The sequence below is a fragment of the Mugil cephalus genome, chromosome 15 (genome assembly GCF_022458985.1).
Source record: "Mugil cephalus isolate CIBA_MC_2020 chromosome 15, CIBA_Mcephalus_1.1, whole genome shotgun sequence".
In the NCBI taxonomy this organism is placed as follows: Eukaryota; Metazoa; Chordata; class Actinopteri; order Mugiliformes; family Mugilidae; genus Mugil; species Mugil cephalus.
The window spans coordinates 17,876,325-17,903,074 of record NC_061784.1 but is presented as its reverse complement, the minus strand read 5'-3'; the positions used below and the strand labels follow the sequence as shown (position 1 = coordinate 17,903,074).

General features: G+C 42.4%; 1 protein-coding gene across 1 annotated transcript in view; it reads right to left on the bottom strand.

Annotated features, from left to right (window-relative positions):
- The window catches only part of gria4b (glutamate receptor, ionotropic, AMPA 4b), a 125,130-nt gene that overhangs the window by 44,457 nt on the left and 53,923 nt on the right, over positions 1-26,750 (bottom strand). The window contains exons 4-7 of the mRNA XM_047607800.1: positions 20,505-20,744; positions 9,670-9,854; positions 5,197-5,250; positions 2,809-2,967 (exon numbers count right to left, since the gene is read on the bottom strand). Coding sequence (XP_047463756.1) covers positions 2,809-2,967; positions 5,197-5,250; positions 9,670-9,854; positions 20,505-20,744 — 638 coding nt within the window. The remainder of the gene's footprint in view (positions 1-2,808; positions 2,968-5,196; positions 5,251-9,669; positions 9,855-20,504; positions 20,745-26,750) is intronic.

Genomic DNA, 26,750 nt, shown 5'->3' with positions numbered 1-26,750 from the left:
ACAGCTGATACTTGTGACCGGAGGCCAACGTGAGCTAATATCTACAACACACCGATTAGAAAACCTGTATGACTAGATCATTTGGATCCAGAAAGACACCCAGTAGTATTGTACATAAAGCTACTCCCCCATTGGCTTAATTTTTCAGAAACTTTGGCTTCACATAAATCTTAACCGTCACCCTAAAATTATTTTCCTTGATGCTTGTTGACAAGTCGGTCTTTTCCATTAGCATACTGAGATCAAATCACGGTGCAGGAGGAATCAAGTTAATGAGAAAACTTAAAAATAAATGCCAATGCTCCATGACCAGATGTTATTAATATACGGATACAGATTCAAGAATAAGCAGCACCCACACAGTGCTGATGTTTACCTGACCACGTGTGTCACTTTCCCCAGATGTGCATCACACTTTGGTATCAAGTAAGCAAGTTATCTTTATTTATATAGCAGCTTTCAAAGGCACAAAAAATCACAATAAAATGGTAATAAGGCAAAATGTGTTCCAATAAAATTAAAACAAAAGTAAAACAAAGTACATTCAATAAAGTTAAAACAAAAACATCAGAAGAATGAAAACCAGTATAAAAAAAAGCCATAAAACTATAATTAAGCGAAGGTCTGTTTAAGGCATGCCGCCGTCTGGGGGGTACAGAATAAACGGCTCTATCATCTCTGGTCTTAAAATGTGTGGGTGGAACAACTAGTAGCCATTGATCAGAGGACTTAAGACTGTGGGTGGGAAGGTATGGCTGTATAAGATCTGAGAGGTGGGGCAGGAGCGCTTGTCCGTGCAAGGATCTAAAAGTCAGAACTAAAATGTTTAAATTGTAAAACATACCGAAAGCCAGTGGATCAAAAATGTATATTTACTGTAGATAAAGAAAGTTGCAGAAGATGTTTCTTTTAATTATTGATTTCTACTTTCTACACTCATTAAGAAACACCAAACCATCTGCCTCTGGCTGCAGATTTGAGGTGTAGTGTCTTAAGCCGGCACCATCCAGATGTTGTGCAAATAAATGTGATTTCATGCTGAACTCTTTCCATTTGTGTGTTGGCGATAGTGTGATTGAAACAGCTGCTTCAGGGCAACTGGTGCTGCAACCGATTTTTTATTCAGCTTCAGCCTGTATGATTCAAACTAGCCGGTGCGTTCGGAAACAGTCCACGCACCCAGGACGCTAAAAGTTCGAGCTCATGGCTGCAGGACGCAAAAAAAAATAAAAAATAAATAAATAATAGGGCAAAATGTGTTGATATAAAATAAATAATGTCTAATATCGAAAGCCCGCTGTCACACATAAAACAGGAAAGCCTCATTAGTCCACTACCTGCTGATTCCTTGAACATTTAACCACTGAGCATAGCATTTGTCTTTGCAAAGTGAGTAAACATGCCAGAAGAATTCCCAACTCACCGTAGTGTTAATATATGAGCAGAAAGCCGGGCTGACTGTGACTCAGGCTGTGGACAACTTAGTGGGGAGCAGAGCAATTTAGGCTGAGTGGATTTCCAGGAGAGAGAGCAATTTATCAAGAAATGGAGTGCGGATAAACACACACACACACACACACACACACACACACACACACACACACACACACACACACACACACACACACACACGTACGCGCGCGCACAGACACACACACACATCTTGTCATGTGATATCGGCCTGTGGTGTAAACTTTTAATTTGAACCAAGCGAATCCATCAAACACACACACACACACACACACACACACACACACACACACACACACACACACACACACTGCTTGACTCACTCCACTTCCACTCCACTGCATCTGGGTTTTAAAATAGAAATCTTCACCGGACACACAGATTTGCTCGGGGGGGTTGTGGGGTTGGGGGTTGGGGGGTTTGCTTAACCACCGTGGCGTGATGCCTTCTTGCCCCAGTGCCACTCACAATCTGTGCGGCTGAAAATAATTTAAAGTGGGTCAGTCTGTCACTTCGCTGCATGTGAGGACACCACGGACGGTGTTGCCTGTTCCTCACACATGCACGCATGCTCACGAATGCGTTTTATCATTGGTTGCTATTTTTTTTGTCCTGCTGCCACTTTATATTCACATACTTTCCATCTTTATATGGCATCGGCCTTAAATGTATACTCCTCCTTTTTTTTTTTTTTTTTGCTGCCTCAGCTACCCCACAGGGCCTAATAAATGACCACAGGTTTCAGTCCATTACCTGCAGATAGAACCTAAGTTATTGCACATCGTTCTTCAAATATAAGTTTTAGATCCAATTTCTCTCCCTCCTGGTGTTTGTTTCAGTTAATTTCGCTCTGGTCTAAATGAAACTGCAGAAGTAACTCAACTGTGATTTAGATTCTCGACTTGGTCCATGAAACGGTTTCTGGATTTGATTTTGTGACAACCCAGCTTCTGCAGCATCAAATCGTAATAAGACAAATGCTGTTTGTACTCATTGATGAGGCCAAACAAAGCCTCCTTTGCATCATCCACAGGTTTTCTGGAAACAGGGGTGACGTTGATCGTCGCCATCTTGGGTCAGTGCCCAATTCAAAAATCGCCCAAAGAGGGGGCGCGTGTGGAGCTGAGGTGACATAACTAATAATGCATAACTTTAAGTCGTGCTATATTTGAAACTATAAACATTCTCTGCCAGACAGTTGTCATGAATTGAAAAAGTAGCTTTAAAGACCAAACGAAATTTGGTTTCTTTCTACTGTCTGTGGAGACTGACTCGCTTCAGTGGCCACCGGTTGCTCGGCTGCACCACACGTCTATTTTATTTTTTAGCATGACATACCTTGGGTGGGGCGTCTGAGCCGGGGTATTCCCTCTGATCCAGCTTATTCCAACGCTGCATCAGTTTGATGACCATGGGGTTGCTGAAGTCCACCACTTGGAAGCCTGTGACGTTGGCTCCACCGTGCATGAAGCGCTCCAGGTTGATGTCCTTAAAACCCTTGAGGGGCAACGAGGTGAAAGAGCGATTAAGGCCGGTCATAAAAAAAAAAATCCATCAAAGTTGGACATAAACATGAGTGACAGCAAGGACGATGAAAGTAGATGTAGTGGATGATTTGATCTCATTCCTTAACCAAATAAACTATAGTAGTTTGGGTTTATTTATTACACACACACTACAGGTCAAAAGTTTTAGAACAGCTTCATCCTACAGCAAGATAATGACCCAAAACTTTAGTCCAAGCTACACCAGAACTACCTCAGAATAAAAACAGGATGGGAAGCTTAAAAACATGGAGTGGACCACGGCCCAGTCTCTAGACTTTAGCCCTGTGGATTTAGCACCACACATTTCTGGAAACTTCTGCCACAAAATTGGGAAGAACTTTCTGAAAAATATTTGATTTCCATTATAGAAAAGAAACAACGTCACAAGAATGTTCACATGTTAAATTGGCCAAAGACAGTTACTTTGATGTGTATAAAGTTTAGATAATATTTTGGTTTATATATTGATTCCATGATTTTTCAGTCGTTTATTTGGTCTTCATTTCAGAGTTAAATGTGTCATAAAACTTTTGACCGGCACTGTATTACACAAATAAGAACAAACTATACTTTGATAATTCCTGTAAGTTACTCATAGGGCACTAATACATCACAGCAATCGAAGCACAGATGATCAGCTGTAATCTACTCAAAGCTTGAAGTTCTTCAATCTAAGTAGATGATCACTTAGGGTGCTGCCTTTAATAATTTACGCTAAAAGGTCCTGGAGCATTCTTTAATTGTCTGGTTGATGGAGCTAAAACAATTCATACTCAGTAAATCAACACGAAAAAAATATCCATCACCAACTCCTGGAGCCTAGAGCATATTAGCATATTCAAATTCCCTGACTGGGCCAGACAACCCAAAGATAAACGTTCAGTATAACTGAAGACAACAATGTATCACAATATTTGACATTTCTGTTTGAAAAATTACTCATCTGAATGATCCTTCTTGTAAATATAATCTTATGAGTCCAGATAGTGCACTTAAAGTCCCTTGAGGACAAGATGAGTAATGGATATGAATTTGATGTCTGAAGCTGCAGGACGTTTAAGCGTCTGAGAGACTGAGTGTGATTCATACTGTAATAAAGCTATAAAGCTTGTTGACTGACTTCTTCCATTTGATAGCTTTGCTTTCTTACATTAATCCTGGATCAAAATTAAATGAGAGGCTGTGTGACATGTTAACATTTTATTTAACTGGTGCTTGAAACTACTTCTGATTATTGTTTTTAAAAAAAATAAAATAGATGTTGTACTTGCAGTTTCCAGTCTTTTTTGCAAAAAAGAAAACACCTATTTAGGACATACCCAAAGTAAATTGAATGCTTTTTATGAACATTTTGGCGCTCATGCATCGTCTTGGTCACGTTTGATAAGTTTCTATCACAACAGAATCAGAATCAGTCTAAGTGGTTTTGTTCTTTAGTAATCAAAGTTGGCACACAGTTAAAAAATAAGAAGTTGTTGGGTTCACCTGATTTTTTATTTATTTATTTTTGGTTCTATCCTATAATGGATTTTATCAATGAAATGAGAAGAAAATTTCATATCGCATGCAACATTTACTCAAACACAGTTTGTGTACAGAGGTTCAAAAAGCTACTGGTGTCCCATATACGACTCAGCAGAATGTTACAGGGTTTTAATCTGATATTTTGTTTTAAGTCTAGTGACCTAGGAATACGGGAGCAAAGAAAGGCCACCTTGAAATGAATCTTCTAATCAACCAAATTCCAAATTATAAAATTAACTGTAACCGAATACTTAAGATTTACCAGATTTTGTTCAAGACTGACTGTCTGGAGGCATTATTTCTATCTGAATTTAAAGTAAAAATAAATAAATAAATAAAAAAAACAGGTTTTATCGGCTGAAATCACAGCCAAGGATGGCTAACTTCAAGCCGTACATATTTTAATGGCAAATATTATTAATAATTCAGTTCTTTCTTTCATTGCTTCCATACAAGAGTACCACTGTTGGTCGGCATACTAATGTTGTTTATGAGACACGCTCCCTGGATCAATACCACAACATGTGGAGTGGAATTAAAGGAAAGTCTAGTGAGCAATATGAGGCAGCAAGAGGTGTGGTGAAATAGAGGACAAAACAACAACAACAACAACAACAAAATAACAGGACACCAAGCTCGTGTCCATTTCCCTCACCAGGTTGGCCATGATGTAATGGTAGCCTTTGACGTGTTTCCCGACGCTGACAATCTGCGAGAGGTCGGAGCACATCTCAGCGTTAATCTGACTGGATTACAGCACAGCATTCGTTAATCACATTAAACGGTGCGTGTGACAGGTGAGTGTATGCGTGTTGACACGGCGGGTCCGTCCGGTTTAAAGCGTGGCGGATCGAACGTCTGAACAAATGAACGGGCGGTCACGTCAGTATCTCACTGAGGGAGTAAACACTTCACGCTCTCAGGGACATGACAGCTTCTTACACAGCACACATACATAATATATAAATACGGCCACAGAGTTGCTGATAAAAACTCATTTTGAAAGCTGACATCTGCGGGGAAATCCCACTGGACGGGCAGGTAATGAGGGCGTGAATTAAACCGCTGTAGTCTGCTGTCAAGAGCCAAGGTACACTATCCAAGAGTAAATACATTAATGATATCAATCAGAATAACCACCAGATATTGTGTAATTTAGGGCTGGGCTGGGCGGTATACGGTTGAATACCGGTATTTTTTTCCCGTTATGATATACATTTTAAATATACCGGTGTATTTGATCACACAGTGTTTGGAACGCTGGGCCGCGAGACGCTGTTTCAGACCGGACCATTTTCTAGTGATGTCCGATACTGTTCCGATTTCCTTTCCGATCCGATACTGAGTAAAACTCAGGGTGGTATCATCGATACCAATCCGATAGCGATACTTGTCTGGTAACCCTAAAAAAGTAGTGTATTTCAAATCATAGCTTCATAAAGAATACACAATATCTGAGTAATTTATTTATTTGTTTTAAACTCGGAAGTAGTGCCCTCATTTACTATATAGTCGAGCTAATATAACAACAGAAAAAACAAGCGGAGGACACAATCATGCAAACTATGTGAAAATGGTGTTTCAAACACTTGAAAAACACTCATCATAAAAGTCTCGTATTCTGTGTTGTGGTTTAACCTGAGGTGTTTAGATACTTTCCACTGCGTTCCTATATTACCTCAGGTGACTGAAGTATCAACAGTATCAATATTTTGATCTGAGAATCAATTTTAGAGTGTAAAGACCTGGTATCGGAAGTATCGATATTTCACTCACAACCCGCACATAACTACTAAACACGCCTGGTGCAACTGTGTCACTGCGACGAGTGGTGAAGATGGAAAGGTCTGAAAAATGAAGTAGCAGAAGGAAAAAACTTGTGCCAAAAAAAAGGTGTTGTGTCGGTTGTTGTCGGCTGTAGCTGTCCCCAAAAGTGTCCCTAATTTTAGCTTTATGAAAAAAAAAGTTTCACGCAGACTACAATTATTAGGTAACCGGTCGCGCTGCTATTGACATTACAGACTTAGCAGTTAAATATGAATTAATATGTCCCCTTTTTCTTTATTTCATCTTGATAACATTAAATAGTTTCTAGACTTTCACATTAACAGGCAGTGCTAACAAGGGGCCATGCAAACCTGTTTTAATGTTTACTCATCATTGCAGTAAAATAGTCCATCCTTAGCCAGTCTACTGCATTAAATCCTCTCTCAACCAGTAGAAAATGTCTGGTCGCACCGCCCAGCACCTCAAAGTTCACCCCACCGGCACAAACTGAATTCTCCACACGTCATGTGGAGTTCACTGAAGTCACATCACTTTTTTGATGTCAGCAAAGTCCCCAAGATTCAACCACGTCCCGGTTTCTCTGCAGCGAAAATGAACTGATACTGCATGTAGACATGACAGTTTTTTGCTTGTTTCTGTTGGAAGGAGCTGAGTCACCGCCTGAGGAACGGCGGCGAGTTGGAAAATAACGACGCGAAGGAGGAAGAGTGTTCTCTGTTCTCTCGCGCGCTGCCTCACTGATGGGTTTTAAAACCTCTTTTGCCACTGAAGCCGTCGCTAATGACCGCTGTGAGTGCGAGGGAGCGCAGTGAGTCAGTCACCGGCTACATGTTCCCATCAGTTTCACCATTTATCAGACAAAGAAAGAAGCTTCTGCATCACAGCGAGCAAGCGCTGAATGTCGGAAAATGAGTCCAGTTCAATTCCTATACTCTCATATGCTATTATGTTTTGCTGTCTTTTACCTCCATTACCCACCCAGATCTCTGAAAATACAATGACTTAAAAAGGCTATTTCTTAATGCTTAAAGGAACATGTCCTGGTGTAATATAGTGCATAATAAAAATAATAATAATACATTTAGAGTGCTCATTAAGAGGCAGAACCAGATATGCATATTTAACCTTGTCCTGCAGCAGCCTTAACGTGATCACGTTCACTTCAGACTTGTTTCAGATCTGTGTTAGTCATATCCCAACCGCGACCTCGACGTGATTTATTCTGACACTACGCTGATATGGAAAACCACAGACACATTTGCATATGTCTGAAAGGTATCTGCTGCAGCTTTCGGTGAAATTTAGGTCAATTTGACATCACTTGAGGCTACTAGCTACTAAGGAAGGAGACAAGGCAGGCCAGACAACCATTCACGCTCACACCTACGGCCAATTTGGAATCACCCATGAAACTAACGAGCATGTCTTTGGATGGTGGGAGGCAGCCAGAGTACTCAGAGAGAATGAATCTACACAGACATATTTTGTATTATATGTATCATTTTATATTCTGCCTCGAAGATTTTATATTATTAGGTATTTGGGTGGCAAGAAACATGTTTCTATAATGTGCATGTGACAATAAACTCTTTGAATCTTGAATCTTAAACTATGCTGTCGCAGTGAATTTTAAAATGTTAACTGTTGGACATACTGTAGGTGCAGGACTCTCTCATCGGTAAATGAAGCCAGTTTGCACACACAGATTTCACGTTCAAATCCCGGATCAGGATAATTTAGGTAAACACGAGCACGGTGTGACCGGTGGAATGGACATAAGCTAAAACAGTTGGCAGTAACTCCGACCGACACCATGTGAAACAGTGCATCGTCCCTAAAGCTCTCAGTAGGACAGAATGCGTCATGTCCAGTAGGGAGACGTTTCTGTTGACCGGCACTGTGCGAGGCTGGAGCGGGACGTCTGCTGCTCTGCTGAGACACACACACACACACACACACACACACACATCTGCAAAGTAAATTGTTAGAACTATGACAGATGTCCGAGTGGAGATTTCCTGAATAATTGAACAATTACTGAGACACCAGCTGCCCGAGGGAAAGGTGCAGGGAGGAAGGAATGAAGGCGAACAGGAGCATGAGGAGGAGGAGGAGGAGGAGGAGGAGGAGGAGGAGGAAGGAGCACATCATATTCTGAGTGTACCTAAGCCAGCTAACACCACTGGAGATCAGAACAGACTGTTTTCAAGTTCAAAAGTTTCTAATTAGCACATGCACGCTCAAAACAAACAAGTTTTCACTTCTGTTATTTGTATTAACGTAGTGCAGTATCTGGGCTCTAGTTATTGGATTTTAAAGAATAGGAACTTTAGTTATATGGATGATCTTGTGGTTATTAATTTGAGTTGATCTCTGTGTAAAATAGGTAAAAGCAAACATTAGCTTCCCCAAAATGCCAGTAATCATGCCCTGTGCACAACTACACCGACTATATCAGGTCAAATCTGAAACAGGAAGTCTGTTTCCAAGCTGTTGATGTTTTAAGAGACATGACGTGAGTTTGTGCCGTTTCCCAACTGCCACAAGACAGGCCCAGAATGCATCCTCCTCCTCCTCCTCCTCCTCCTCGATCCCTAAAACTGCTTCAAACAAGGTCAGTTCTAAACCATGAAAATATAATATTTGTAAAACATCCACAAAGCCTCGAGACATGCCTGCGAAGTTCCAAACATCACATTTCATCAATGTGCTGGAGCAGGCTGCAAAAAAAAAACCCAACAAAAACAAAAAACAAAAAAACAACAGGAGCAAAAAAAGCCTTTTTTTGTGCACTCCCTAAGGGCAAACTTTCATTGAGATGAATGTGCCATTTTGGACTGTTCCACAACACATCCATTAAAAACTGTGACTGATGTTCATAACGCACAGTTTGAGTAATAAATTCACCATCTACCTTTTGTTTTTGCCTCTCAGATACGTCTGGCTAACCTGCGGCTCTGTTTCTGATCTGCCCGATCATCTGTCTGCTCGTGTCTCTTGTCTCGTTAGACTTTATTTTTTTGACGCACGTCCCAGTTTCTGAAATGAACTCTGTGAACTCAGAGCAGGAAGCAACGGATAAAACTATGAACAAAAAGCAAAGCTGTTATAATTCAGAGGATGTTTACGATGACGGATCATCTGACTCCTCCTCGCTTTGTTGCCATTTCAGAACTTAACAAATGTTTTTTAGCCGAAACAAATCAAAGCTGGGAGCTGGAAGATAAAGTTATAGTAATATCTCAGGCGGTGTTTTCTTTTCCATACTTCATTTGTAAAGTGTCTTAACTATACAGAATAGATTGTTCAAGGTAAAAACGCATTTAAAGGACAGCATCACCTGCTCCAACATGTTCTGCAGCCTCTCGGCCTCCAGGTCGATGACGAACTTCTTCTCCTGTCGCCGGTCCAGGTCCTCCAGCAGTCGCCGGGAGCTGGCGTCGTTGAAGTTCTCCACGCAGATGGCGCTGACCTGCCAGTTGTTCTGTCCCGCCTTCTCCATGATGGCCTGCAGGATGGCATATCCTAACGCAATCACACAGACACAGGACGCATTCAGGTAACAGCTTGGTTTTGAGCTTTATCGTCTCATTTGTGGGATCCTTTAATGACGTTAACTCGTTCTGAGGAAATACTGGACGGTTCCACACCCATAGGGAGCAGTAAGGTATAGAAAAAGTTTGGTTGAGGTGAAATATGGGATTGTGTCTCTGTGTCTCTGTGTCTCTTTTCCCTAATCTGTCCTTGTAAAATGATTCAGCTGCATGACTTAAACCTTTACTGCAACTTATTTGTCACAACCACAGTCTTTTGTAAAACACAGCAGTGTAACAGTGATAGTCTTGATTGAACACGGTTGCAGAAAACCCTCCAGGCACGAAATTAGCATCCACTCATATTCTTGTCAGGTGAGATGGTTTTGCAAGATACCTACAAAACAACAACAAAAAACAACCTAATACATTCATCAATTAAATTTAGTGGAAAGTTAAGCCACAGACCAACGGACACGTATTTTTTTTTTCCCGTTTCGTCTCCATCTAGCTGCAGACATTTTTTGCAAACCATATCCTTACATACATGCAAACCATGTCCTTCAGCATCATTAAGGCCTGAAAAAAATGGGTTGAATTAATTTTCTCCCCGCGGGGTCATGTTTTTTTGCTTCACCTGCTTTCTTTTGCCCAAGTATGAGCTCAAGCATAAAGAGACACAGGAGGAGGCCTGCAGCAAAGTGGCGACACAAGACGATCTAAAACGAAATCACTAAACATTTACAGCAAAGGAAACAACATGCCGTGCCGATAGCCGGCTGAGAGCATCACTGAAGGTATTTCTTCTTTAAATTACTGGAAAGAACAAACTAAATGGTCAAATACACAGCTCCATAAAACATTTACAACTGAAATAGTCTGCTAAGTTCAATAACACAAGCAGAAAAACGAATGAAATAAAAAACATGTTATGCATAGGCCCTACAATAGGGAAATGGTTGATTTTAGTGTTTAACACTAAAAATGACAAATTTGACAAATTTTCATCTAAATGAAACCCTAATATTGCAGAATGAACGATTATATTGTGTCACGGCTGAGAGATTAAAAAATGTACTTATAATGGAAGTCAATGGGACAAATTTTGGTCGGGTAGCATATTTTAAATCTGATGCTACACAAAATCTAATAATGCAATCAAGTCAATATTTTAGATAACCTTGGTCATACCCAAGACTGATCTAAAAAAGAAAAAGAAATAAAAATTCTCCATGTTTTTTTCTTTTGTTTTTTCCGTAAAAACAACAGTGGCTTTAAGTAATCAAACTTGCATTTAAAGGGTTGAAATTCCTCAAAAACAACTGAATATTTGGTAGTTTTGTAAAGTGCTGAAGTAGTTTAAGAGATTTATGCAGAAAAATCACAAAAAAATAATAATCGGTTAAAGAAAAATTTGGACATAGACATTTTGTCAGCTAAGGTTATAAGAGACTGGTAAATTATATCGATTAAACATTTAGAGCTTCTGTTTTTCTCAAAATTCAGATCAGGATTCAAGTTTTCAGAACATTTTGTATGACTACGATACGAGTTTGTACTCTCTGAATGATTAAACTGAAGCAGATATCTTCCAGGATTAAATGTGGCACGTCGGGCCGTGTGCAGCGATAAAAGCATATTGCTCATAATTGCCGGTTTGAATCACAGGCGGGCTTTTGTTGGCCCGACATCTCTGGCAAGGCAACCTTCTTCCTCCTCTTAAAGAAACTGCAAACTCTCCTAAAGCTTTCATCCGTTTCCAACCAGATCCCGGTCTTCGCTCCAGCCGGAGGGAAAGACGGGCGCCACGAGTTGGATGTAAGACGAGACTCTGGAGGGAGGAGCGGGTATCGCTGTCAGGTTTGTGTATAAAGAAGATGAGTGTCAGAGAGGGAAACCAGGGAGCTGTGAGGGCGGCTGTTCTCCAGCAGGAACAGATGTCTCCCTTAAACGGCCCCTCCTGGTGGCCATCACAATCTGGCAACCCGTCTCCCTTTGCTCCCAATTAGTGGATTAACCTGCGCTCTGGCAACCTCGGCTCCCTCCCCAGCTCCTCTGTCACCCTCCCCGGCTCCTCGCTCCCCCATTAGAGGGATGTCGGTGCCAAGAGGGACCGCCGGTTGAGGCAGCACGTAAACGGAAAACACAAACACGGATCGTGTCAGAATGTCTTCGGTGAGGCCTCTGGGTAGAAGTGGTTTACGACATTTTCTTAGGCAGCTGGGAAGTCAAACCCCCGAAATGGGACGACATTGATCTGGAGACAAATGGAGCGGCAGGTTGAAAACAGAATTCAAAATGTGCTGTGTTGGCGTTTTGTAGATTGAAATTTTAATTTTTTGTTGTTATCTCAAATAGATGCAAGAGTATTTATGTATTAGTGTAACTTCTTGTTATGCAAACAAGATGATATATCCCACTTTCGGGGTTTAAAGCTTTTTTTGACAATTAAACATTTTAAGTTTTGTCATCATATGATTTTTTTTATCCCGACATAATACAGCTACAGTTTGAATTATCCTTCTTAATTTGACAAAGAAATCCTTCTCATTAAACACTCAATAACTCTTTAGTTCTCTTGAGTAAAAACGATTAGTTGCCTTTCACATGTTATTGCCTCTGGAATGACTGATGTTCCTTACAAGTGGTAAAAAGAAAAAATCAATATTTTTAGTGTCAATACTCATGTCCATGGCCTCAGTGGAACACACTCCATTTCCTTACCTTAACATTTACTTTGCGGTGTTTGCGTGTACCTGCCCCGGGGCGTCAGGCAGAGGACTTGACTAAATCTGGCCGGGAGCTCGATTCAAAGCGTCTCCTTTTATTGCTCGAGATGAAGACTTTTGTCACACGTTCCCCGAGAAATAAGCATGATAATAAAGGCTGGGCCGGGGTTGGGGTTGGGGTTGGGGGTGGGAAGCTGCAGACAAAGCTGAAACGACTCCCTGTGGTAGCTGCAGCTACTTTGCTGCTATCGACGGTATTGACCGAAGCTGCTCGAGCTACAAATGAGCAGCTGTTTCACTTCGCTGTTGGAGTTTGCTCTTAGTTGTTCTGAATCCTTTTTAAATTCTTTTTATCTTGTGTGGTGCCCAGTTACATTCAGGCCTGTCAGGCTTTACATTCTGTCACAATATATACACATTTTGCAAAAATGGAAGTTGCAGATTTCCTACTCATATATGCTAATTTGCTAGTTCATTAGGTACTAGCTACATATTTAATATATTCATATTATTATATAACTTAACCTCCTGGGCTTTTGTTTGATATGCATTTTTAATTTCTCCATTTCTCTCTATTTGGCAATAGTAGGACCTAAGAACTATAAAAAATAAGCATTATCTTAAAGTCACCAATGTGTAACAAAATATAAAAGTGTTCATTTTCTTGTCTGAACATTGCTGTGCAAAAGCAGAATTGCAAATAATGAAGTCCCAATGTCTTCAATTGAGTTCTTGCTAATTAGTGGAGCCTTATAAGTTATAATGATTGATAGAATTTGCATATTAAACTAGGAAAGTTAATATTCACAAATAAACAGTTTGAACTGTAAAATGTGATGAGGTTTTGTACCTTGTCCACTTTTGTGAAGTGATCGACTGTAGAATGAATCCACTGAAATGCCCACTATCATGTTTTTACAGCAACTAGTTAGGAGGATAAAAGTTTAAATGAAGCAGAATAAGCTGCCACGAAGCTAAAACTTAACGTCCCCATATGAGGACGCGGGGTCTAGGGGGGGTTAAATATCCTCATATCTGTTTCTATGTGATGAAGCTACTGGACACCACGGGATAAAATCTTATTTTATTTTATACTGGGTTTATAAATTCAGAAAGTACTGATAGAAAACCAGTTTTTCTGACTATTAAAGAACACTGACTGTGGAAAAAAGAGGATTTCACCCAGGTTAATATGAACAATGTCCTCTAATTGCAGGAGGGATGAGTGGTGAAACCTCTTCAAGAAAAATTAAATAAGTGCAGTTGCCTTATGAGCTTTAATTTTCTCAGGTTTCAATATTTTCAGATACAAGGAATAACTGATGACTTCATCAAAAGCTGCAGCGTGAGATTAAATCAGAATCAGGAGTCGGATTCGCACCAACTATTCCGTCAGATACGAGCAACGCGACATCCCATCGTGCCCTATTATTGCCACATGGCACAAACAGGAAGCCGCGGCGGTGGCGGTCGAGGCAAGCAAAGCGTGCAAAGGGCCAGCTGATTACCAGCTGATAAATGTGTAGCCCCCGGGGGCTGTATGCGGAGCTGGAGCCAGCCACAATCAGCATCAGCGTCAAAGACACAGCCGCGGGCCCGAGCGCTGACTGACGCTAGCGCGCGTCGCGCTGATTGGAGCCGAGCCGGACACTAGATGGAAGCAGCTGCAGCGAGTGGAGAGGAGAGCGACTGCACATCTGGGTTATTTATTTTTTTTTTATTTTTTTATTATTTCCTCCTCCCTCTTCTCCACGCCGTCCCGTCTGTACCCTGCAGTGTGATGCACAGCTTCAAGCGTCCGTCTGCCGAGCCTCCGTCCTGCCGCCTCCTCCCTCGTTGAACCGGTGCTTCGCTTTCACCTCTTCCTCTCCGGAGTGAGAGCTATTCATCATGGCTGATAGCCGTCCATCTGCTGCAGAAAGGAATCTGCTCTCTCGCTCTTTCACTTCCTCCTTTACTTCCTCTTCTCATGTTATCTCTTCTCTCCCCCCCATCCTTCCTCATTTGTCATGCTCTGAAATCCTCTGCTCTTGTTTCTTTTCCCATTTCCTGTTCCGTCGTCTTTTATTTTTTGTTTCTTTCGTCCATCTGTTTTTCCCCTCTCTTCTGCAAATATTCTATTATAATTCCTCCCTTTGGTCCCAATCTCTTAACTTCCCTCTCTGCTTTCTGCACTCATCCTTTCCTTTGTACATTCTCTAAACTCATTACCTGAATCGCCTCCTCTGCTCTTGTATATTCGATTCATTTTTCTTTGCCCGTTCTTTTGTTTCTCGTAATCTCCGATTCCTCTCCTTCTTTTGTGCAATCCTCATTTCCTCTCCTTCACTGCACTCCTGTTTCTTTATTTTCCCCTTTCAGTCCCTTTCCTTTCCTCTTCTGTCCTTTCCTTTCCACATGTTTCCTTTCCTTTTTACGTTTCATTTCCTTTCCTTTCCTTTCCCTTTTCCATTTCCTTTCTTTTCCATGTGTGTCCTTTTATTTCCTCCTCTGTCATTTCTTTCCACTCATTTCCTTTCCATTTTCCTTTCCTTTCCTTATGTTTTCCTCCCTTAAGTCATTACCTGAGTCTCTTTACTCATTCTCCTCCCTCTGCCTCTTTCTTCCCACTTCTTTTTCATTTCCCGGATGCTTTTTATGTCTCATTCAATTCTTTTTTTATGTTACCTTTTATATGTTCTGTCTCTTTTGGTGTACGTATGCAATATTTATGTGAATCTCTAGGAAAGATAAGAGGAACGGCACACACACACACACATACACACAGCATCCAGGCTCTTGTATCTCTGTTGCCTTGATGCAGGGAATCAGACTGGCACTCATTGACTGAGCTCAGCCATGCGTGGGCTGATTCTACATTATAGTCAATACTGGATGAATGCCTGGTCCTGTGTGTGTGTGTGTGTGTGTGTGTGAAAAAAGAAAAACGACAAAAAAAAAAAAAGTGCTGCAGCCTGCACCCAAAAGCCTTCTGAAAGGCTCTCGCATGCGCACACAGAGCGCTGATCCGTACGTATAGAGAGCGAGGCGCTGCTGACGTGTACGCGAACACATTCACGCCGCCGAACAAAGACATAAGACCTCGGCACAGATTTGAGGTTTGAAATATGCAACCGTGCCTCCTCAGAACACACTCTGACACACACTAGGCTGAATGAGCGCGGCATAATACATCCACGAGAAATTAAAAAATGATAGCCTACGCCTCTGCGCTGCATTTCCAGACCAGTGCACAGAGGAGGACTCTTGGTTTTTAGGAGTCTGACGTGCCAGGTAGCAAAAACAGATTTCAAATAAAGCTGGGGGAAATAAAGAAATTAATGAGACAAAAAAAAAAAAGATACAAATATAGAAATAAACGGCTAAAGAAATGCCACATAGAGACTTCCATAAAATTAAATTGGGAGCAAACAATAAAACATGTCTTTCAGCTGTTACAACTCAAGATTTTTTTCTGTTTTTTATCTCCTGTGTGCACTGTCCTTAAACTGTCTGCCGCTGCAACACTAAAAATCCCCCCACTGTGGGATAAATAAAGGATTACGTTATCTTATCTCAGAATGGGAGAGCTCAACGAGATAAATAAGTTTCAGGCGACTTCCTGATTTCAGCACCACGGACAGAGCTCCCGGCCGAGCGAATGGGAAAATACATAACTGATCTAATTATTCTGAGCGCGACTCAATGTAGCGCGTCCAGCATAAAGTATGGGACTCAATACAATAGCTCTATAAGCAACAGCCTCTCTGTTGTTTTTAAACCAAACGCTAAATGGCATAAGCTGCACGAAGAGAAGATTTAGCGTAGGATGCATTCATTAGCGTACCTAATAAACTGGCATGCGTGTATAAACAAGCATAGGAAGAGAGAGAGAGTTTAGAGATATTTGGAAAGCAGATGATTTGTTAGATTCAGGGATTCTTTGAAGGATCTTTTAAGGTGTTTGGTATTTTTTTCAGAATTATTTATATAAAAAAAAGTAAATAGATAGATGAACCCTTCATATAACTTCTCTGACAGTCACCGTCTCGGTAGCGCTCCACTCTGCGTAGCTCCTTGCCATTTCCTTGCCAAGTTGGCAAAGAAGCGGAGCGTGAATGGGGAGTTAGCGAGTTAGCGACCTGTGAGGTCATCTACCTGTCATTCAAAGTGCATTCAAAGTGCACACGCCATTATTTATGCATAATTCTCAGATTTTATATCATTTAAACAGGGGACTCACATAAAATGTGCCTTGTAAAGTCGTCCTGAACGGAGAACTTCGCTGTAAACATTATTTCTCCTATAAAGTTGGAGGTCTGCTTTTTGGAGCCAGCCACAAACCGCCTCAGCTTTTTGGCACTTCCGCGCTGGCTTCACTTTTCAGCCCTGGAGGTTGCTCGTGTAAACCTGATTGTTTTTAGATTTGTAGAATTAAAACAAAAGACACCATGCGATAAAGGAGTACAGGATTATATATTGTTTTCAGGATCTGCCGGAACAAAATGGCAATTTCATGCAAATCATGATTGCATGGTTGCTCATCTGTCTGTGTTTCAGCCCTGTGATGTCTCGCCCGGTGGCGGAGAGTAGAGGCTCCAGTCACCCGCGAATCTCCACGGGATAAGGAGTAATAGCTACGAGACGAGAGGACGGACGTCTGATGGTCACACCCTCTTTTATATAAGTGGAGGGTTTAAAAAAAAATGTAAGTCTGTTGCACAAGGACATTATTAGAGGGCACAAGGAATAAAGTGTTAATTCTCAGCTTTGTGGACAGCTGCTACTCAAATTACACTATCTATCTTCCTCATATAGTTTTTTTTTTTTTTTTTGCTTCAGCGCACAGGCAAATTTTAACCTTGCAAATTCCTGCCTGACAGGGTTTCTCTTTTATGGGCCTCCATCAAATCGTGTGACTGATAAGCTAAAGTTGCGCAAGGGAGCGACGACTACACAAAGTCAGCAAACAACCTTGACTTTATCCATATATATAACGCTGTGGAGGATTTGAGAAATCTCAGGTGTGTAATTCTTCCAAACATTACTCCTCAGGCAGCTTGAGCCGTGAGTATCCATCCGTTGTAACGTGCTAGTTTTTCCTCCATTTAAAAATCTAATGCAGCCACAGGACAGCAGGGCAGTGGTGCAGACGGATACTTTAAGGATATCCACGCGCCAGAATAAAAGGCATGTCCCCCGAATTCAAATTTCAAATAAACAGGGACACAATGCAGGCTGTGCATCCCCTGAGCTTCTGCAGAGTTTTAGACATCACTCGCTCATCTCTCACAATACTTGAATTTCTACAAAAGCATCAGTTCACCAGCGCCTCCAGTTCTTTACGTTTCAGTTCTCTTCCTCCCACTTCCTCGGCCAGTTGAATGTGTCTGAAGTAGAACGATCGATAAAGGTTCCCAGTCTCAAGTCCAGGTCACGACTGGTTGTTATTTACTGTTTTGCTTTTTAATCAATGGAGAGTTATTCTCACTCTTCCTTCTTGCACATAGCAGCCTGAGACGCTTAAACCGGGGTTTTAGACACTGTGGAGCAGTGTGAATGAGTGGGTCACCAATCTGTTTGTGTGTTAAAGCTTGTCCACATACAGTACAGTACAGGGTAAGTAAGTGGATGTTCCTTGCTCAGATAACGGTTTATCCAACAACCAACGTCAGACACAGACAACTGGAGTTTTAGGGTTTCTTGAAGATGCTTCTTCTTCTTCTTCTTCCACATATTTTGCCATTAAAACTCTTCTTCCCCAACAGTGTTTTAGAACTGAAGACTTGGGCGAGACCTCTTCAACAAGCTCTACAAGTCTCTGGATATAACATTCACAGAAACAGGCTTCAGTCCATTTGCAGCCAAAGCCGGGTGCACGAAGTGTCACACTTACAGCCGTCATCACATTTATTCATAACACTCAAATCAGTTGACTTCAAACAGAAGTCGGCATCAGCAACGTCAATGAGCGTCGGAGCAACACTTTCGGCTGCGAATCGTCGCCGCCGCATGCAGCCGCGCTCGGCTTTCGCCGCTCACAGAGGCTCATCCGCATTCCCGTCACGAGTCTGCTGCGATGCCACACTGAGCCTTTTTCCGGAAATCTAAAAAAAATTCTCGTCGCGCGCGTCCGCCGCTCATCTGTGAGGCAGCGCGGCGTCGCAGCCTGTGACATTTTGTTGTGTTTCTGCAGAACACTCGATCAGATGCAGGTCAGCGTCGTGGAGACGAGCAGGGGGGGCTTTTTACCCAGTGAAGCATGTACGGCTCCAGATAAGAGAACAAGAGGCAGGGAATGAGTTGTTTCTGAGGGGAGGACGCCGTGATACTCTGCAGCCCCTCTGCAGCCAATCTGTGTCGACCGCGGCGGCAGAAAAAAAGAATGAACGAAAAAGCCCCTGACTACCTTCTGGAAAATGCATGAAGGCGAGATGTGGAGATGTGTTCCAAGCAGTAGCCCATATCCATTCTGTCTTGTAATGGAAATCTGACACGGTGGGGTGAATAAGTGCGAACGTATTGACTCAGTCATTGTTGTGTGTGTGTGTGTGTGTGTGTGTGTGTGTGTGTGTGTGTGTGGTGGCTGGGGCGGGAAGATTGGTCCAGCAGCGGAAAAAAAAAATAAAAATGGGAAGGGTAAAAGAAAAAGAAAAGAAAAGGGGTGAGAAACATATAGACGGGAGAAATGCACAGCCCTCATCTTGAGTTGGGGAACTGAGTCTGCAACACTTCTAGTGGCAGCTGCACTGCAAAATTGATCACTTGGCCCAGAGACATGTTGTGGACAAAAAAAAAAACAGCCATTACTTTAGAAGCACATCCATTCACAGTTCTGGGTTTTCCCACAGTGGGAGCAGCGGGCCGAAGAAACATGCTAAATGATTCGGACATTCACTTGGGTCGGATTGATTTTCGAGGGGCTGCCACGGTTTGAGTTCTTTAAATATAAACACAATTTCTACAAAAAAAATAAATATAGTCAGACACTATAGCATCCATGTCCATTCCCCTTGTTTCAGCGTGTTTTTCCAGATTCGTCTTAAGCATTTTTTCTATCAAACCTTTCATACAAAAGATACTCCTGTGATCTGATTTGTTAGAAGTTGTGGTTTCTGTGGTGTGATCAGGGTTTACTCTCTCAACAGGTTACCTCAGGCAATGGTTCCCAACCTTTTTTCCTTGCAGTCCCCCCCTACTTGTGTCTAAGAAAAGCAGGGAATTACTCAATTAGCAATTTAGCCATTTAATTCAGTTAGCTTCATAAATTTATTCTCCATCTTTTCTATAATTCTATATTTCAACTCGGAAATGTCAGATTTGCGATGTCATATCGCATATCGCATATCGCATAACGTTACAGGTTAACTGGGAGGAGAAAACATACATTTAGTATATTGTCACCATTTGCTGAACATTAAAATATGTGCAGCAGTTATTTTTCTTTATTTTTCTTTTTTTTAATTTTGGAAGCAGTAATTTCTGAGTTTGACGACTCAGATTTAATTTTTCCCACGTTGTCATGAAGCTGGAACTCAACCAAACTTTCCAAGACCCACCCTACTTCTGATTGGCTAGTCATGTTAGTTTGGAGAGGGAAAGCTGCATTCCCACATCAAACTCAAACTCCATATCCGCCACAGTGCAGGGATACTTTACGCCCTGCATATTGTACATGTAAGGAGACGCAGGCAATGCTGATTAAAAACTGGTGTGATCTCTAGCACCCACCTTGGTGGGGCATGAACCCCGGGCTGGGAACCACCGATCTAAGGTTTTCATGTTTCAAGGAAAGATATCGATCACAGGACAGATTTGCAGAAGCCGTACAACACACAAGTTCACTACCTCAACAAATGGCAAAAGTTTGTCAGTAAGATGCAAGTTTTCACTAAACACAGAGGATTGAGACGAGCATCGTCGTCATCACTCACCTCGGTCGGTGTCGTACAAGAAGACAAACTTTTTCCAGTCGTAGTGGTCGAGGAGGGAGAGCAGGGCCCCTCGGATGGACGGCCGGAGCTGCAGGGTGAACTGGCTCTCGCCCTCGGTGGGGAAGCTGGGCGTGATGAGGGAGATGTGCAGGGCGCTGCAGAAGGACGTCAACGTGTGGACCGAGCGCTTGTCGTACAGGCCGAAGATGGCGAAGACACCGCGGGAGTACTGGGAGCAAACTGAGGGCGCAAACGACAACGTGAAACAAAAAGGTAAGAGTGTGTGTGAGAGAGAGAGGATGAAATGGAGTTAATGTGGAGGTAAAGTAGGCGAGTGGAGCTAAAGTGGAACATCCCATTGGGCCAAGAAGACCAGATCACCTCATCAGCTCTAATTATACACCGATCAGCCACAACATTAAAACCACTAACAGGAGAAGTTGATAACATCTTGACCATCTTGTGACAATTCAGTGTTCTGCTGGGAAACTTGTGGATGTTAGACACGTAGCACCCACTTAGACCAGACCAGGCACCCCCACCCCATAGCAATGACACTCCTAGATGGCAGCAGGACGCAGCCTGACACAGACACACACACACAGAAACAGTTTAGAAACACTAGATTCACTAGAAGTGTCTGTAGGATGATCCATAGAGGCCCCTCCCTTCAACCCAACAACAACATTGTGTTACCAGACACCACAGGACACCCTCAGAAGGCCCACGTCCATTCTCTGATGAGTCACAGCTGTTTTGGAGGCACAAGGAAGACCTACGCAATGATATAAGGAAGGTGGTCATAATGTTACGGCAGGTTGGTGTATACTCAGAAAGAATGGTTTCATTCCAACCACAGAGAAAGTATCTGATCAAATGTTCACATGATTATTCCAGTTAAGTTATAAATAATAAATGCGTAATGTTTGATTGACGCATTTAAAAAAAAAAAAAAAATCTATAATTCTTCTATATTTAAACCTAAAATATGAATATGTCTCACGTGCTATGATTTAGTTCTGTAGGATGAAATGCCAGAGATCACAACAACCACTTGGAAACGTTTAGGAAATGAGTTTTCACAAATTATTTCCACATCGTCAACAAACCCCCACACACAACCTAGGACGCCATCACGCCGTGAATTACTTTTTCTCTTTATTAAGCACGTGTTCCCCCCGCGATAATTTGATTGTTTAGAAGCAAATGCATTTATTATTGTTTTGATGAATTAGGGCTCATCAGCCGAAAACTATTTCCAAGCGGGCGACGTTTTCACGTTGCTTGAAATGAGCGGGAGGACCGCGCGGGTTAATGCGAGCGGCGACGGCCGCCACGTCCCACAGACGCTGCTTTGAATGAATGACATTTGATTGGTGGGAAAAAAAATCACCACAGCAATGAGCGCTGAGCACCGTGACTGGAGACCACATAACAAACCATTATCCCGCTGATTACCGCTTTAAATCCTTTCAAGAGAACCGGCGAACGCGGTAAACAGAGATCAAAACCAAACACATCCATTTCCTCTGACGCTTTCATCTCAAAAGCTGCTCTCTTCCCCCATTTAAACAGCGACAACAGCACCAACATTTGCTTCCCATTTGCTGTTGTGTGGATATATTCCTGAGGACGTGTTCCCCCCCATTAACGAAACGTCACGTTCACGCTTGGCGACGTAAAAAAAACAAAACGTCTATTGTGCTTTATTGGTCAGACTTTGAAATAAATGGAGATTTGCATAAAGGCAAAACAGTCTGTGCGCACACACATACACATATATACAGTTTATATAAATATATATATAAATACACAGTGCATCCTGCTTGAGGAGATCTTCTCATTATAGAAAGGTTTGGCTGTCTGCAAGAGTCGCACTATAATTGCTGCTTTTTTTTTTTACCCACACAGAGAACAACAACAGAAAAAGGGAAGATAATGAGCATCCTCTGCCAGTTTCCGGGTATGAGCAGAATCAGAGTGAGCAGCAAAACTGAAGGAAAAGCTCAATATGTTCCTGTTCTTCAGAAAAAAAAAAAAAAAAAAAGTGGAGGGTGGTGGGGAGGTAAACAAGAGGGCTGCTTTACTGACAAACGCATTGTTTCCATGCACCGTGAGTGTAGCGCTCCACTGTAGACAGAGAGACAGGGAGAGGGAGTCGGCGTCGGCTTTAATATCCCTCAGTGAGACAAACAAGACAACGGTTAGAGGAAAGACACTGTTCTTCTGCTCTTGTGCACACAATTAAGGTACATGGAGGCGGCGGGTCTGCTGTAAAAATCACAGCTAAAGTTTGCATCTCCTTGTGTCGTGACGCCTTTAATGTCAACCCTCGATCTTGGACGACACATATTATCTTCACGGGGTCAAAGACGTCAAACTGAAGCCATAAGAGTTTCTGCTGTAAAGATCCTGTTAAGGCGAGATTTTGCTCCATTAACATATCTTCGATCCACATGTACATTTAGGTGATCAGTTCACTACACTTTGTCTGTGTTGGGCCTCTAGTTTACTCCTAAATTAGCTAAAAGTCAGCCTTGGCATGTAGTAATATGAGCCTCGTCTCTAACCTGGAATATAAGGTACTGTTGTGAAGCTCTTTTTCTCCTGCAGAAGTTTGTCAAGTCCAAATATGGTCATATCCTTTCTAGTGGCTACCCATCGTGAAAGTAGAAAGACCAATCAAAAGCTAAACTCGCCCTCTCATTGGCTGGTGTCGATGATTCGTTCAAAAGCGTCACGTGACCGGATATTCTGCCGGTCTGTGTTTATCTGCATGAAGTCTCAAATTAGCAAGAAAAACCAAAGAAAAGACAGATGAAGGAGAGGAGAGAGGACGTCAGACTCATCTGAGTTCAACCGTCCCGTAAAATGTCTTTGGTAAAAGGAGACGAAGGTGGAGACGAGGGACAACGGACCATCATTCATGCTTCACACTTGGATGAACTTATTAAAAATTGAATCTTATATTTTGATTTTATGTATGTTGATATGATTATATGACATGTTTTGGAGGATTTGAGTGGATTTGGTTTTGGTTCATAGTGGTTTCCAATAAAAATAAACATGATTTGTCAATGTAAAACTTTAAAGGCCGTTTTTCAAAATGAGTTTTTCTACATACTCTGAGCCAGAAATCTCCACTTCAGTAGCACTTACACATATCAAACTTTACAGATGTAAACCCAACTACACTCTGCAGGTATTTACAGAGGGGATTTTCCATATATCATTCAGAGCCTGATTTATATAACATTTTACTTTACTTATGTGGCAAAAATGGATTTTTTTGGACTGTTGTGACAGTATTTTGTGATTTATGGAGTGAAATTCCCTCTGTAAATACCTGGAAATCTAATATGTATATATAACAATATGTGATATATGCCTATATATGTTAACAAAATGGAACAATAATCTTGAACATCACTTTAACCATTATTCAGATTTCTCTTCTGGGACTTAAGCAGATAATTTGCATATTTTAATACAAAAATCACAGGAAACTTTATTGTAAGTTATTGTATTTATGTAATTAATCCTATTGACCTGTAGTGTCTCACCTTAAAGTGATTTCCCAAATGTAAGGAAGTGTTAATATCAAAGGAAGGAAAGTGGTTTCTGATTATATACAACATGCACCAGTGATGTTCCTTTGCTGGATTAGTGGACCTGCGTCCGACTAGTTTAGCCTCGCATTCAGGGGGAGAAGCCGGGGGGAGGGTGTATAGGTTTGACGGATGGCTGAGCCAGCAGGTGCGCTGAGATCTAAAGAGACCTGCGCTGCAGAGAACGCACGCGAGCCGGGAGCAAAGAACGCTTTCTTAGCAGTAGCATCGGGGTAAACGAGAGTCGAGATTATAGATGTTGGCATTTTCAGATGCGTTTCAGTTTGTTCGACCATTCAGCAAAAACAAAGTGCGAGGTCCGTGCTGCAGGAGCCATTAATATCTTCATATTCAGCTCTCCTGGGTGCTTCAGCACCAGGATCAGCATCTCCATGGAACTGTTGTAGTTCCTTACCACACAAATTTACTGCTGCAAAAAGGCAGCACATGCTACGTGTCTAGCACCAGAGAGAAGCGTAAAGCAGCAGAAGACGCAGAGATTTCCTTCATTAGCTCCATGGACGGCAAAGGCAGCGAGCTCTTCATGTATCAGGTGGACAGAAGCATCACTCAAAATGTTAATGCTGCGTTTTATTTGGATGTAAATACTAAATATTCCTCACAGATTGTTTTTGCTGCCCCCAAGTGGCCACAAGAATCTCTACATGGTAGATTGAAAGAACTGCGTTAATACATTTAAAAAAAAAAAAAACAGAAATCACACAACATTTTATTATAATGTCAAACAAACCGCTGCTGGTATTTGCGCATGATCTATGAAGAGCGCACACACACACACACACACACACACACACACACACACACACACACACACACACGCCTACTGCCTACAGTGTGTCCACACTGAGGAATGAAGGCGATCAGGAGTCACGCTAGAGAGGGAGCCCGCTCAAGCAAGAAAGTAGTCCAGAGGTTGGAAAATCCACACAGCCCACTGACGGCCCCTCGAGGGAAGGCATGACATAGAAACACGCAAGCGCTAAGCCACTCGCAATCCTCATGTGTCAACCGGCGCCCGCTCTCGATGCCCAAATATAAGCGAAGTCATTATGACTCAAGTTCAAGAGCAGGACAACGTCCCATGTCTTTCCTATTTCAGACGCTTTACTATAAAGTGTCTTAACCCTCTCTCTTCCTGTTTGCGTCAGCTCTACCCCCCTCCTCAAACTCCCCATCCCTCTCTTTTCTTTCCTTCCACATTTTATATGTTTTACATTGTTATGTCTATTCTTATCCTTATTGCCTACGTTGCCCTTTCTTCTGAACACTATTACACTTTGAGTAGGAGCTGAAAGTAATTTCCCCCCGGGACCGATAATGTAAATTCTGATTCTGATCCGTCATTACAGGAACCAGGGAGACAAGGAACCGGAGGGAGGGGGGGGGTTGGCACTAGGGGTTGCTGTGCTATTACACTACAAGCAGTAAGTTGACTAAGTCTATCCTACGTGGACGCCTCCTAGAAGACAAGTGAGGGGTCCGGTGGGTCGTTACAGAAAACCAGCAGCGGTTTACCAAATGTGTGGACATACTTCACTAAAGACGAAGCCCATTTTGTGGTGACATGCAAAAAAAATCTGTCCTGAATTACGACAAAAATACTACTGCATTTACTCGGGTTTCCTCCCACCTCCAAAGACATGCTCGTTAGGTTAACTGGTGACTCTAAATTGACCCTAGGTGTGAGTGTGAATGCTTGTTTGTTGGCTGCGATGGACTGGCGACCTGTCCAGGGTGTACCCCGCCTTTTGCCTGATGACAAGCTGGGACGGGCTCCAGAAACCCCTGCAACCCTAGTGAGGATAAGCGGTAGCCAGAAGATGAGATGAGATACTACTGCAAAAAAAATGCAAATCCTCTCTGCACCAGTCAACCAACTTCACCTGAGAGGAGAAGGAGGCTGCAAATCAACTATTTTACGGTGAATTCCACTGTCTAAAGTCATTGGACCTTTAGCCGCTACACATGGAGGAGGCTTCGGAGCAGCTGTCCCATTGGCAGCCCGTCAGATGTGACACCTCTGAAGCCGAAAGTTCCTCCTCGCCCGTCCAACTGTGTGCATAACAAAGGCCTCCTTCAAGGTCACGTCTCCGCTCTCTCTCCGGAGCTGCCAACGAGCTCGCCGCGTCCAGAGAATCTCTGGCACAGAGGGAAAGTACAGCGCAGGGCGCGCGCCACTCGCCAAATGGCAGATGATGAGTCTTATCCATTTCATTAAAATAGATTGCCTCGGCGCCCGCAAGATGAATTCATCACCGCCGCAACCGGCTAACGGCCGGAGCAGAGCCAGCTCTCAGAAGTTTGAGGACCGATTTTGGATTTTGTTTTTTTAGTAACTGGACTCACAATGAGACTGGAAATACGGCCGTGTGCACTACGTAGCATCATATTCAGAGCTCTGAGAAAGAAAAAAAAAATATTTACTCAAGAAGTTTAGAGATTTTCATCTGGCAGCTTCGCTATCACCCCAGATATATGCAGCCAGAGCCGTAAACAAGTATCCGCAGCGGGGACGAGGAGTCCTGCAGCATCTCGGACTGATCCTGGGATGGCATGAAGAGACAGGAGGCCTCCAGCCAGAATAAACCCACAGAAGAACTGTGACCACATCTCCAAG